The sequence below is a fragment of the Pygocentrus nattereri genome, chromosome 13, assembly GCF_015220715.1.
Source record: "Pygocentrus nattereri isolate fPygNat1 chromosome 13, fPygNat1.pri, whole genome shotgun sequence".
In the NCBI taxonomy this organism is placed as follows: Eukaryota; Metazoa; Chordata; class Actinopteri; order Characiformes; family Serrasalmidae; genus Pygocentrus; species Pygocentrus nattereri.
The window spans coordinates 22,476,034-22,490,202 of NC_051223.1; the positions used below are offsets into that span (position 1 = coordinate 22,476,034).

The window sequence follows — 14,169 nt, forward strand, 5'->3', positions numbered from 1 at the left end:
GTAAGAAATCAAAAAAAGTAATAATTAGTTTCAATATATCAGATTTAATTCAATTTGCCTGTAAAAATTACATTACTGTGTGTTAAAATTCAAATAAACTGGAAAGCCATTCATTCTTACTAGTGATAACTAAAATCTTACATTAAAATCATAGTGGTTAAATTTGAATTTTGAAATGGTAAAAATCTCTCTGTTTGCTAATTAATCTGCTAAGATTAATACTATGTTTATTTGAATTTCTGCTATCAAGAAACTGGCTTAAAAGTGTTTGACAGTGCCTTGAGACTGCTGAATAAAACATAAACTCTTAAACATCACTGCATAATTACAGCATTTGCACAAATTGTGTGCATTTCAATAAGAAATGTGAATGAATGAGGACCTTCTGTAAAACACCAGAACATGAGAAAAATATTTTTATTTTTAGTGTGTAAAAGCTCCTTTGCTCCTTTGTGAAACAGATGGAAAAACAACTTTCAACAACTAAAGCTACTTTGATCAGTGCACTATATACAGAATGCTTGGCATTGATTTGGATGAAAATCATTCTTAACAGATGCAGCAGAAATGAGCCTTAAAAATGTCATGCTTAGCTGTTGAAATAGTATTTTAAATCGTGTTAATTTTCCACTGGACTGATGACCCAAGCTCCTTCTGATGGTGTAGTTCTGTAAAAAGTAGGGTGTCCACTGTATCTCTCCTGTAGAAGGAAAAACAAAAGTAGGACCAGTTAAAACAAAGCACAGTGTGAAACTGTAAATACAGTGTAAATTCAAATGTACCTGAATGTGTTTTATGGTTCTGTCTGTGGCATCAGCCTGAAGCAGTGTTACTGTACATCCACCAAACCCTCCGCCCGTCATCCGACTCCCAAATACTCCATCAACTTCCATTGCTGCAGCTACCAGCACATCCAGCTCTGGACAGCTGACCTCGTAAAGGTCTCTGAAGGAAGATAATATTATATGAATTGAGATATTGCTAGCTACACTCTGACAAAATACAATTCTCAGGTTTTTATGTATTTAAAAAAATAATGAATTGAACCATGGTCAAATTTAGAAGTTCCTTATAGTCTATATACTTTCCTAGAAAGTCATAATCAGACAGAATTGGTGTGAGGACAGAGATTTAAGTTAAAGATAAAGTTCTGGGGGCAGGCTTCCAAAATATATTAAAGAAAAGAACCCTATGAGGGAAGAGCACATGCATGGTCTTTTGTTCATTACCATTGTTTACCAGTTAGACTCCACCTGCATGTTATGGTCTTGGTAGCTAAGTAGTACTGTGTACCTGAGAGAATTGTGACTCTCCACCATGAGCTTCCCAAATTCTTGATAAGCTCCTTTCTTGAGTGCCTCAGCTGCCTGTGCCGTGCGCTCGATCTCTTCAATCACATGCTGTGCTCGCTGGTATGTCACACTGTCCAGACGGTCTTTGGCGTCTACAAAACATGAGATATTTTGAAGCACATACGCACTACAGCAAATCACAGACACATGACTTTCTTGAATTCTCTGTTATCCTTACTCTCCAGATCTTGCACAGTGGCATCTCTTAAACTGCTCTTGCCCAAAATTGCTGCTGCATTCTCACACTGTTTTCGTCTACTGGGATATTCACTTCCTGTCAGTGAGTGCCTCACGTTGGAATTTGTGATAAGGATGACTAGATTAGGATCAGTTAGAGGAACAGGAGTGGCCTCCAGAGACCTTAAAGAGACAATAAACAGTGTCATTATTCCACACGCCTCTGGCAGATAGAGAGGTTAACACATATTTCTAATATTGTCTATTATGTACAGTACTAAGGGTACTGCTTTGATTGATAGATGGAATAGTGTCTGTATAGAAGGCACCCTACCTGCAGTCAATTAGCAATGCATGACCCTCTTTTCCCAGCACTGAAACAAACTGGTCCATAATACCACAGGGCACTTTAGCATGGGTATGTTCTGCCTTCTGGCAAGCTACTGCCTTTGCCACTTTATCCCCATCATCTGTTGAAGAAGGTACAAACTGTTATCCTAGCTGACCGTCGAACAGTCATCTGCATTACACTTGGTAGTGGTTAGAGAATCAGTCTTTACATTCTGACCAAAATTCAATCAATCGTTGTAAAGCTAATGAATGCATATGTGATGTCAAAGAGGCTAACAACCTCTCCAGTTTCTGTGAGATTTGCTCATACCTGGACATAACTGCTGAAGGAAAGTGTACATTGCCACTTCAAGTGAAGCTGAGCTGGACAGTCCTCCCCCTAGTGGCACACTGCTGGTTATCACAGCTTTAAATGCAGGCAAGGGCTGTGCTGTGTACAAACCCAATCACATGATCAGTATGAGTCCATTTCAAATGAGTCTGAGCCTCTCCTGGTTTACCATCAAGATTTACATAACCCTTATGACTTTGTGTCATTTAATTTTTAACCTACTAATCACCAAATTCTTATCCAGAAACTTCTGCCAAATGTTGGAAGTCAAACAATGAAAACATCTACATTAAAATCAATGGAATTTCATTCATTACTTTCTGCATGGACATTGCATTGTTTGAAGTCATAGTCTTCTCCTTCTTTCGGCTGCTCCCTTTAGGGGTTGCCACAGCGGATCATCTGCCTCCATCTTGCCCTATCCACTGCCTCCTCTACTTTTACACCAACCATCTCCATGTCCACCTTCACTACATCCATAAACCTTCTCTGACCCTCTTCTCCTTCTGCCCGGCAGCTCCATCTCCAACATTCTTTGACCAATATATCCACTATTCCTCCTCAACACATGTCCAAACCATCTCAACCTGGCCTCTCTGGCTTTATCTCCAAACTGCTCCACCTTCACTGTCCCTCTGATCTGCTCATTTCTAATCTTGTCCATCCTTGTCACTCCCAACGAAAATCTCAGCATCTTCATCTCCGCCACCTCCAGCTCAGCCTCCTGTCTTTTAGAGAGCCACAGTCTCCAAACCATACATCATAGCAGGACGCATTACTGTCTTGTAAACCTTCCCTTTCACTCTTGCTGCTATCCTTCTGTCAGACATCAGCCCTGACACCCGTCTCCACCCACTCCATCCTGCCTGCACCCTCTTCGTCACCTCTTCTCTACACTGTCCATTGCTCTGGATGGTTGACCCAAGATATTTGAAGTTATCCACCTTTACGACCTCTACTCCTTGCATCTTCACCTTTCCACCTGCCTCCCTCTCATTCACACGCATGTATTCCGTCTTGTCTCTACTGACCTTCATTCCTCTCCTCTCCAGTGCAAACCTCCACCTCTCCAGATTCTCTTCCACCTGCTCTCTACTCTCACCACAGATTACAATGTCACCTGCAAACATCATGGTCCATGGAGCCTCCTGCCTGACCTCATCTGTCAACCTTTCCATCACCATTGCAAACAAGAAGGGGCTCAAAGCTGATCCCTGATGTAACCCTACCTTCACCTTGAAACCATTTGTCACTCCAACTGCACACCTCACTACTGTCTCACTATCCTCATATATGTCCTGCACCTTTTCAGCTACACCTGACTTCCTCATACAGTACCACAGTTCCTGTCTTGGCACCCATATCATATGCCTTCTCTAGATCCACAAATTCTCTCTACTTCTCTACCAACACTCTCAATGCAAAAATTGCATCTGTGGTACTCTTTCTGGGCATGAAACCAAACTGCTGCTCACTGATCTGAACCTCTCGTCTTAGCCTTGCTTCAACAACTCTTTCCCATACCTTCATGGTATGGCTAATCAAATTTATACCTCTGTAGTTACTGCAGCTCTGCACATTGCCCTTGTTCTTAACAATGGGGACCAGTACACTGCTTCTCCACTCATCAGGCATCCTCTCACTCTCCAGGATTTTGTTAAACAACCTGGTTAAAAAGTCCACTGCCTTCTCTCCTAAACATCTCCATACCTCCACAGGTATGTCATCTGGACCAACTGCCTTTCCATTCTTCATCCTTTTTAAAGCTGCCCTCACTTCCACCTTACTAATTCTCTGCACTTCCTGATCCACTATCTCTCCCCCCGTTGTCCTCTCCTCTCTGTCGTTTTCCTCATTCATTAGTTCTTCGAAAAGTACTTCTTCCATCTACTCAACACTCTCTGTTCACTCACTAGTACATTTCCATCTCTATCCTTTATCAGCCTAACCTGCTGTACATCCTTTCCAGCTCTATCTATCTGTTTAGCCAAACGATACAAGTCCTTTACTCCTTCTTTACTGTCCAGCCTCTCATACAGCTCATCATAGGCCTGAGCCTTTGCCACCATTCTTTTCGCTATGCGACTAGCCTCACAATACTCCTACCTACTTCCTTCATCTCTCTGGTTATCCCACTTTTTCTTTGCTGCCTTCTTCTTCTGAATACTCTCCTGGACTTCCTCATTCCACCACCAACTTTCCTTGTCTTCTTTCCTCTGACCAGACGAAACACCCAACACATTCTTGCCAGTTTCTCTCACCACCTTAGCTGTAGTTTCCCAGTCCTCAGGTAGCTCCTCACTGCCCCCAAGGGCCTGTTGCAATTTTTCCCTGAACTGCCTGCAACCATCCTCCTCCTTCAGCTTCCACCACCTAATCTTTGGCTCTGTCTTCACTCTCTTCCTCTTCTTTGTTTCTAATCTCATTCTACAGACAACCACCCTATGCTGCCTTGCTACCCTTTCCCCTGGTACCACTTTACAATCTCCAATCTCCTTTAGGTGGCATCTCCTGCTAAGGATAATCCACCTGTGTGCACCTCCCTCCACTCTTGTATGTCACCCTGTGTTCTTCTTGACTTCTTCTTGAAGTCTGCACCAATCACCAATCTCTCTTCTCTAGGGACACCATCTACCATTTCATCTATCTTACTCCAAAATTCCTCTTTCTCCAGACAACCAACCTGTGGTGCATATGAACAGACCACATTCAAAATTACACCATCAACCTCCAACTTCAGGCTCATGATCCTGTTTGACACTCCCTTTACATCCAGAACACTTTTCACAAGCTGTTCCTTTAGGATTATCCCTACTCCATTTCTCTTCCTCTCTACACCATGATAGAACAGTTTGAATCCACCTCCAATGTTCCTGGCCTTGCTTCCTTTCCATCTGGTCTCCTGGACACACAGAATATCTACCTTCCTTCTCTCCATCATGTCTGCAAGCTCTCTACCTTTACCAGTCATTGTCCCTATGTTCAGAGTCCCTACTCTAACCTCCAAACTCCTGCCTTGCCTTCTCTCTCGCTGCCTTCCTCCTCTCCTCTTTGATGGTCTTCGACCTACAGTAGTCCAATTTCCACCGGCACCCTGCTGGTCAACAGCACCGGAGGCGGTCGTTGTTAACCCGGGCCTCGACCGATCCGGTATGGCAATCATATTTGTGATCCGCATGACAGTTTCGGCACAAGTTTTACGCCGGATGCCCTTCCTGACGCAACCCTCACCATTTATCTGGCCTTGGGACCGGCACCAGAAGTACACAAAGTACACCCCCAATGGCTGTTTTCTTTTTTACTTTGAAGTCAGAGTAAATACACAAATCCTCTTCATGGATCTAATCAGAGTTGGAGACAAACTAAGCATACCTCTATAGTGTTGCACCACCCCTTTAACGTAATTGGCCCAGGCTGGCTGCCCTCTTGTCAGAGGTGAACTCTCTGTGGGCAGATCAAAGTCCACTCTTCTTGGCTCATCTGCAGATTCTGTAATGGTTTCAATTGAGCAGCTATGCCCAGATGTGCTGCTGCCCACAATAACTGTCACGAGTGGCAAAAGCCTATAAATCAACACAGCTCAAAATTACATGGGTTATACTAAAATATGATGGAAGAACTGTAATGCAAAAGACTTTAATGTAAAAACAGACCAAATACACCACACACCAGATTTCAATCGAATAAATAAACTGTTTAAAAGCATGTACTTCATGGTAATCTGTTATATAAAGCAACTTTAATAACTTTTTAGTCTTGTGATGTAATGTTCTAGGTCCATGGACTGTGTGCACTTCCCACTTACCATTGGCAGAACCAGTCCTTGGTTGTAATCTGTGTGTTCTCCGATTAAATTCACCCGCCCTGGAGCACAAACAGCCACCTGCGCTTCTCCTCCGTAGCTCTGCTCATACACACGGCGAGCAGCAGCGAGTAGAGCCCCCACATCTGCCACAGACTCATCTCCAGCCATTGGGGCTCTAATGTTTTACAACTCCTCACGACTGTTTCAGGACCGAAACACCAGCAATCTACACAAAATATGTGTATAAAGAGACAACAGAACAACAAAGAACAGGTCACAAAACTACACGGGCTTCACCACCGTGCAGCAGACCACGCCGAGCAGCGGTCAAAAGTCAGATAAATAATAACATGATTTGGTGATCAATACCAAAATGTGTAGATCAGTCTTCAAGCACTTCCTCTGTTGTAGTGCTCTGATTGGTCTATAGGGGTCATGTGATCTGAGCTGCCGCGTGAACAGCCGAGCGAGTCAAAGCCAGCCGACTACAGAGAGCAGGAGACGACATCCTTGATGAAAGTGACGTCATTTGTGGTTGCATTCGTGTTTGATCTTCTATGTTATGATTATTAAACGTTCTGGCACTACAAGTCTTCACTGTGTAGAAGATAAGACACAACCCATTCTTGCGTTCCACTTCCCCACCTCGGGCCTGCATTGTATAGTTTTGTGTTTACCCTAATCTAACGCACTTGAGTCACATCATTCATTTACAACCCCCTCCGTGAATTCTTGAACTGAATCAGACGTTTCAGAGCCAAAAAAAAGCTGTTAGTGAAGCATTAATTTGGATCACATGTTGTTTTGTCTCATACAGATCATATGCCATGCTCAAATTATTAACACATCTGATTTAACTCAGTTGATGATCTACAACATTAGGGTCAGGGTCAGATTTTGTTAGAAAGTGAATGTTAAGTTTTAGGTTTTGTGCTGAAGTCGGGGTTACGGTTAGGTTTTGTGTTGAAGTCGGGGTTACGGTTAGGTTTTGTGCTGAAGTCGGGGTTACGGTTAGGTTTTGTGTTGAAGTCGGGATTACGGTTAGGTTTTGTGTTGAAGTCGGGGTTACGGTTAGGTTTTGTGTTGAAGTTGGGGTTACGGGTAGGTTTTGTGTTGAAGTCGGGGTTACGGGTAGGTTTTGTGTTGAAGTCGGGATTACGGTTAGGTTTTGTGTTGAAGTCGGGGTTACGGCTAGGTTTTGTGTTGAAGTCGGGATTACGGTTAGGTTTTTGTGTTGAAGTTAGGGTTATGGGTAGGTTTTGTGTTGAAGTCAGGGTTACGGGTAGGTTTTGTGTTGAAGTCAGGGTTACGGTTAGGTTTTGTGCTGAAGTCGGGGTTACGGTTAGGTTTTGTGTTGAAGTCGGGATTACGGTTAGGTTTTGTGTTGAAGTCGGGGTTACGGTTAGGTTTTGTGTTGAAGTTAGGGTTACGGTTAGGTTTTGTGCTGAAGTCGGGGTTACGGTTAGGTTTTGTGTTGAAGTCGGGATTACGGTTAGGTTTTGTGTTGAAGTCGGGGTTACGGTTAGGTTTTGTGTTGAAGTCGGGGTTACGGTTAGGTTTTGTGTTGAAGTTAGGGTTACGGGTAGGTTTTGTGTTGAAGTCGGGGTTACGGTTAGGTTTTGTGTTGAAGTCGGGATTACGGTTAGGTTTTGTGTTGAAGTCGGGATTACGGTTAGGTTTTGTGTTGAAGTCGGGGTTACGGCTAGGTTTTGTGCTGAAGTCGGGGTTACGGTTAGGTTTTGTGTTGAAGTCGGGGTTACGGTTAGGTTTTGTGTTGAAGTCGGGGTTACGGGTAGGTTTTGTGTTGAAGTCAGGGTTACGGTTAGGTTTTGTGCTGAAGTCGGGGTTACGGTTAGGTTTTGTGCTGAAGTCGGGGTTACGGTTAGGTTTTGTGCTGAAGTCGGGGTTACGGTTAGGTTTTGTGCTGAAGTCGGGGTTACGGTTAGGTTTTGTGTTGAAGTCGGGATTACGGTTAGGTTTTGTGTTGAAGTCGGGGTTACGGTTAGGTTTTGTGTTGAAGTTAGGGTTACGGTTAGGTTTTGTGTTGAAGTTAGGGTTACGGGTAGGTTTTGTGTTGAAGTTAGGGTTATGGGTAGGTTTTGTGTTGAAGTCGGGGTTACAGTTGGGTTTTGTGTTGAAGTTAGGGTTACGGTTATATTTTGTGTTGAAGTCGGGGTTACGGTTAGGTTTTGTGTTGAAGTTAGGGTTAGGTGTTTTGTTCTGTGTAGTTTTGTGGCTGTTGTTTTTTTTCCTCTAAAACGTCTGATTCAAATGATCAGATTACAAGATCTGTAGGAAAGGACATTGATTTTATAAACGGTCAATTAACAGATTCAGGAAAAAGAAAAAGAAACACACAATGCACCAACTGGCAGCCTAAATCTTTCCTAGATAAATCTATTGGGATGTATCTAATGGAACTTTATTTTCTTTTGAGAATAAAGACATCTTAAAATGTTTTTATCAAAAAGTACAAACTGCATAAAAATTACCCTTATTTATACATAAAGTTTCATTGAAAAGCCCCACAAAGCCATCTTTTTTCCAATATTTTGTTCAGATAATTAGATATTCTTTAGTGCAGTTAACAATAAACAGAAAGCATTTTGAAATGCTTATTCATAAAAGTGGATATTATTTAATGCCAGGATCTCTAGAAAATAGACCTGGTTTCTGTTAAGTAAGTACTTACATCATAACAGACTTCATACTGTTAAAAAGTTTAACAAACATATGTGCTTGAATATTTCAACACAAATAAATGAGCAATAATCTTTTTATCTAATCTAATCAGTTCATCTATAACCATCCTCAATTATTGTTTACTAATTCAGTAGTAGAAATGTGATGACCATCACTATCTTGAACATTAAAGGTCTGCTAATAGCACATAATACAGTAACAGGCAAAATACACCAAAACTCACAATCTGAGGTAGACCAAAATGTTTGTTAACCAACACTTTCATTGACAGTTTCACAATAAATAATCTCTTCAACATTTGCGTTCACAGTTTAACCTTGTTACTGCTGTTTCTTGCCCTCTCCATTCTCTTCACTCTTTCCAACTGATGTCCCCTTTACACTTCTTGGAGATTTAGGAGCTTTGGCAGGCTTCAGGTGTTTCTCTGCCTTCACTTTGGTTTCAGCCTCCTCTGTTTGCTCTGGATTCTCAGTCTTTTCTACTTTGACCTTACGCAGTTTTTGCTTGCCCTTCACTGGAGAAGAGAAAGTAAGTGTAGTCTTGTTGAACTCCAGTGGAAAGATGCCCACATCCCCATCAAAGCGATTCTTGGCCACTTGCAGGGATCTGCGGCCAGGACAAGTCACTAACTTCTTTTCCTGAAGGATGAGCACATTATCAGCCTCCTGACTAGCCTGTTGTGAATAGAGACAGAGCGGAACATCAGTTATTACAGGTTTTCTCAACTGCTACAACACATTTAACAAAACTGGGACCAACTTAATCTTTAGCACTTTCTCAGCAAAGAAGAAGTGTCATTTTGCAACTGTGTTAACACATTCTCTTTGCTTCCATTGCTTTTCCACACACTTTTTAAAAGAATTAATTGGATAACCATGCAAAAGATAATGAAAAAATCTAGTGACTGCTTACAGGAAATACTATGTCATATCTACCTTCAGCACCCATGTGAAAGACAAAGTTAACACAACAAACAGTTATCAGTTGCTGACAGTAAGCAAAGATTATCACGTTCAGGAATAGGTAACGGGTAGGACTGTCATATAAAGCTGAATTACACAGTAATAGACTTATCCAGTGATTAGAAAAACAGAAACCAGAAATGCTGTAATTATACATTTCTGCAATTTACTGCACACCTACCTTACCAATAAATAAATAAATACATAAATATTTGGAAACATTTGTTGATGCTTTTTTCAGTATATGTATGTATGCAAAGACCTTCTGTTTGTTCATTCTACTGACAAACAGTAAGTCCTGGGGATTGGCATCATATTTTGGCACCATGTTGCCTTTTCAAGGGCACAGAAAAAAGAAAAGAAAATTGTATGTTTCTGAATATTATATATGAATATGAGTAAAATATTTTTGTTTGGTTGTGTGCAGTACATTGAACTTAACTGCATTTCAGGCAAAATTCCCCAGAAGACAAGAATCGATTCCACTAATATTCTTAAACTTTGGCACATTCTAAACAGGTTTACATGGATATACAGCACTAATGAAGGCTAAATAGGTTCAAATTACACGTTTTTTTTTCTGGGTGGGGGTTTGGTTGTTTAGTGACTGACTGAGGGACTTTATTCAACTCACTGGAAGTTTGCTTTTGTGGAGCGTCTGTTTTCTGGGGTTTTGACCACATTGTGAAAATAATGAAATGAAAGTGTGTTATTTAGCCAGCAACTTAGTTTCTATTTAGTGCCATGTGTTGACTGTTTTGAGAATATAAGTGTTCAAGTGCAAGTGAGAAAAAGTAAAATTATGCCTACCATTCTACACATCCACAAGCAAAAAAAAAACACTTATTTTAATAGTAAGCAATAAAAGCCAATGTACCAACCTTAGCTGTGCCAAAGATTGATGCTGTCTGTAGTTCTTTGTCATCTTCCTCCTTCCTAGGGTGGATGATCAGGGTCACATGACAACTATTGTTTGTTGCAAACTTCCTGAAAGCTCCAATTATGTGATCTTGTACAGCAAACCTTGGATGGGAAACACAATACATTACCTAACCACAGTTAAAACATTTCTACCATCGACTGAGATTGACATACTGCTTATCAATTAATTGGAATTAGAATTTAGCATTTACAACCATTTGTCACTGTGTTTGCACATGGTGAAATTAGACCTCTGCATTTAACCCATTCGTGCAGTGAAAAACCCACATATATGCACACTAGTGAACACACACACTAGGGGGCAGTGAGCACACCTGACCGGTGGGCAGCCCTATCCAAGTCACCCGGGGTGCAATTGATGGCTAGGTGCCATGCTCAAGGGCACTTCAGTCATGGACTGTCAGCCAAGGGGATCGAACCAGCAACCCTCCGGTCACAGGGCTGGTTCCCTAACCTCCAGCCCATGACTGCCCCCAATATAGTACGTTAGTATATATGTATGTATATAATATGTTAGTATTTTGAGTAATAGTATGATACATTTTAACAACTGGAAGACATTCTAACAAGGGCTTACAATAATACAAGAGTTAAAATGGTTAGGAATGTTTGCCTTGCTTGTAGATTTAAAAGGTTCTACATTTTTACGTCTGATTGCAATGTCTTTGAAGGCAAATAGGCCTATGGCTGACTTTCATAACTCCTTTTTTATAGCTCAAAGCGCACGCTATGAGTTAAAGGAGCACAGAATAGCATGTTCCCAGCATTATCTGTTAACCAATGTTACAATGTAAATAACATTATTTGCTCTTAAATGGGCCTAAAGTGATATTGTACACAGGTAACTAACTATAGGTATAATAGGTAACTTGCTTTTTAGCACAATGGCTCATGCAAAATTATACTACAACACTTCAGCACAGGTGTAGCAGCAGCCTGAGTGCACTTACATGCCTCACTTTATTTACATCATTAAAATTGAAATATTGAATTGGCCATAATGTATAAAGCACATTGTTTGACTGCTAATTGCATGTTTGAAACAAAAATCTGCTAGCTGAGAGCATGCATCCATACTCACTTGTCTACAGACAGGTTCTCCTGACCCATCATGAACTGCAGGTTGTCTATGATCACATGACTGATGTCATAGAGGTAAACAGCATGCTGCATAGTGTCCAACACTGTCCTACAGAGAAAAGCAGTGTATGTTGAAATTGAGTCCAAAGTTATTTAACAGGTCTCAACTAATTATTTTTGACATCAGTAAAGAGAACAGCTTTTCCTGCAATGCTGTTGTGACTCAGGCAGCAAACTGAGAACCAGTCCAGTTTTTAATGCTATGAAACAAGATCTTGATTCTGACTTATTAAAAATATTGACATTAAAATGCTGACTTACTTAACATTCTGCTGACCATGGAAGGTCATAAAGTAGAGTGGAAGCTCTTCAAACTTATCAGCCCAGGAGTCATACTGCTCCAGGTTCTCTTCCAGTCTCTGCATAGCAAACTGGGTCAGCATGATTTTGGCCAAACGCACATTCTTGATCTCAAAGCTCCCCCATAGTGTGTTAACACCCTGCATACACAGATCAAGGGCATACTCGCTAATGAAGGTGGTTTTTCCACTGCCAGTAGGACCTGGAAATATAATAAAAATAGCATGTCAATTAGTAATTTTAAAAATACATGTATGTTATTGGGAATAAAATTAACGTGTTTGGAATTGGCCATACCTGTGAAAACAGTTAGCTCTCCATTCCGATGACCTTTTAGGAGTCGATTAAGTTCAGGAAACCGGGCCCATTTTATTCCAGCCACATGCTCTATGTTGGCCAGTTCCCCGTACACATCCTCCCTGAGCTGCTTAAAGGAAACTATGGACTTGTGGGCAGCAGGGATGGAGGCCTTAACAATACGTGCAAGATTTCTACCATGGACTAGTGCCTCACTAGGGCATGGCTGGAATTCTCCAGGCCGCACAAGAGAACAACGCTTCAGTCCCAGTTTCCTTGAAAAGATTTTTGAAGCCTCCCAAGAGCGCATATCCCCTCCAAGCCAAAGTGTGACCTTCTTGAACTGCTCTAGATATGGAAGGAGGACTGGGGGCAAGCAGCTGACTCCTCTGGGCAAGGCCAAAGTGGGCAGACCAGTGGCTTGACTGACTGCCATGCTGTCAATTTCACTTCCTGTGAGCACTACCTCTGTATCCTTTCGCCCCACTAAAGGAAGTCCAAAGAGATTGTGGTAGTTGGATGACTTTGGAACAGTAGCTTCTGTATAGACCACCTGGCCATCTTCCTTGCTAGCAGCAGACAGCAGTTTTATGCCATGGAGGCTTGAGTCTCTCCCACTAAACCAAGGGAACACCAGGCTTTTGGTGGGTTTAAAGAATCTCACCCCAAACTTCTTCAGGGTGGTGTTGGTGAGCTTATTCATCTGGAACATGGTTTTGATAAGCTGCGCCTCCTCTTCAAGGAGATCCAATAAAGAAACAGAGCTGCTCCAAATTCTATGCACCTCTTTCAGTTCCCTCTCCCTCTCATCCTGGTCCTCCAGGGTCTCTGAGTAGCTCAGGAGAATGTCAGGGCTGATCCACGTCTGTCCCTCTTTCTGCATCACCTCCAGGCAGTCCTGCAAGTCTTCCCAGCTGCCTTCTACCAGAGTCTCTTTACAGAGGAACTGTCCGGTGGTTTTGTCAATGAACATAGAATAGCTTTCTTTCACGCCACCTTCAGGAACATCTGATTTTGGCTTCCCAAAAATACTGGGAGCATGTAGGCAGCTATAGCCATCGTGGAAGGGAACACCTTTAGACCGCAGATACTGCTTGATGTCAGTCACTGTGAGTGGATGAGCAGGGACGTCTATTGAAGCCTTTGCGTCTTTTTTCAACGTTCTGCACAAAGGAAACAACACTGTAGGCTTCAGTCCTCCATAAAAGTGACACCAAGCAGGTATTCCTGCTGGATACTGCAGCACTGAGCGTCGATGCACCAGAAGGCAGGAGAAATATCTCTTGGTAGGAGGCTGCCAGATTTTGGGACCACTGGGGCCACAGCCAGCTCCTTTTAGGAGACTTGCTGCTACCCTCAAGAAACGTCCCGTCCACATTTACTCCTCCTTCACGAAAACAGGTCTCCAACATGAATAACACAAGACGCTCTTTTCCACTGGAATCCAAGAGTGGGAGGGCAAACAATACAAACGTTTCTTACTGTTTACACACTACTAACAGCACTAGCTTAAAGAAAAGGGAGTTCAAGCATGACCACTGCTGACTAACAGCGAACAGACGAACACGTGTCCGTCTAAAAATAACCCAGAAGAAGAAAAGTAACGGATAACGGATATATAGGGAAAACAAGTACTTAAACGAAACGACAGACCTGCCCAGTATTTGCGTCACAACGGGTTAAACACTGCAATGCCAGGAGCGCAAAACACCACAGTGACCCATCTCTGTCTCCCGCCAAGGATATACTACAACTCCCAGAAACCTTTGCGCTCGCGTTTCAAAACAAGTCGAAGTGAAACATAAAGCT

The 14,169-nt window shown here is 42.1% G+C and overlaps 2 protein-coding genes across 2 annotated transcripts; both read right to left on the reverse strand.

Moving 5' to 3' along the window:
- Positions 1–399: 399 nt before the first annotated feature.
- On the reverse strand, positions 400–6,375 carry galk1 (galactokinase 1). Its single transcript, XM_037544171.1, has 8 exons — positions 6,006–6,375; positions 5,584–5,774; positions 2,191–2,310; positions 1,864–1,999; positions 1,531–1,712; positions 1,294–1,444; positions 783–945; positions 400–700 (listed from the first exon to the last, which is right to left on the reverse strand). The coding sequence occupies exons 1-8, from the start codon at positions 6,182–6,184 to the stop codon at positions 620–622; spliced, it is 1,203 nt and encodes a 400-aa protein (XP_037400068.1). The 5' UTR covers positions 6,185–6,375; the 3' UTR covers positions 400–619.
- Positions 6,376–8,963: 2,588 nt separating this feature from the next.
- twnk (twinkle mtDNA helicase) lies at positions 8,964–14,105 on the reverse strand. The gene is made up of 5 exons (XM_017695891.2): positions 12,361–14,105; positions 12,025–12,265; positions 11,705–11,812; positions 10,563–10,704; positions 8,964–9,393 (listed from the first exon to the last, which is right to left on the reverse strand). Exons 1-5 carry the CDS (start codon positions 13,736–13,738, stop codon positions 9,040–9,042), a joined length of 2,223 nt encoding a protein of 740 aa, XP_017551380.1. The 5' UTR covers positions 13,739–14,105; the 3' UTR covers positions 8,964–9,039.
- Between the last annotated feature and the right edge of the window lie 64 nt (positions 14,106–14,169).

Coding starts and splice junctions, on each gene's coding strand:
- twnk (XM_017695891.2), bottom strand. CDS start 13,738: ATGTGGACGGGACGTTTCTTGAGGGTAGCAGCAAGTCTCCTAAAAGGA. Junction 12,266..12,360: donor AGAGCTAACTGTTTTCACAG/GTATGGCCAATT, acceptor TTATATTTCCAG/GTCCTACTGGCAGTGGAAAA. Junction 11,813..12,024: donor CATGGTCAGCAGAATGTTAA/GTAAGTCAGCAT, acceptor TTTTCTCTGTAG/GACAGTGTTGGACACTATGC.
- galk1 (XM_037544171.1), bottom strand. CDS start 6,184: ATGGCTGGAGATGAGTCTGTGGCAGATGTGGGGGCTCTACTCGCTGCT. Junction 2,000..2,190: donor CCTTCAGCAGTTATGTCCAG/GTATGAGCAAAT, acceptor CTTCTTCAACAG/ATGATGGGGATAAAGTGGCA. Junction 1,445..1,530: donor CACTGTGCAAGATCTGGAGA/GTAAGGATAACA, acceptor CATGTTTTGTAG/ACGCCAAAGACCGTCTGGAC.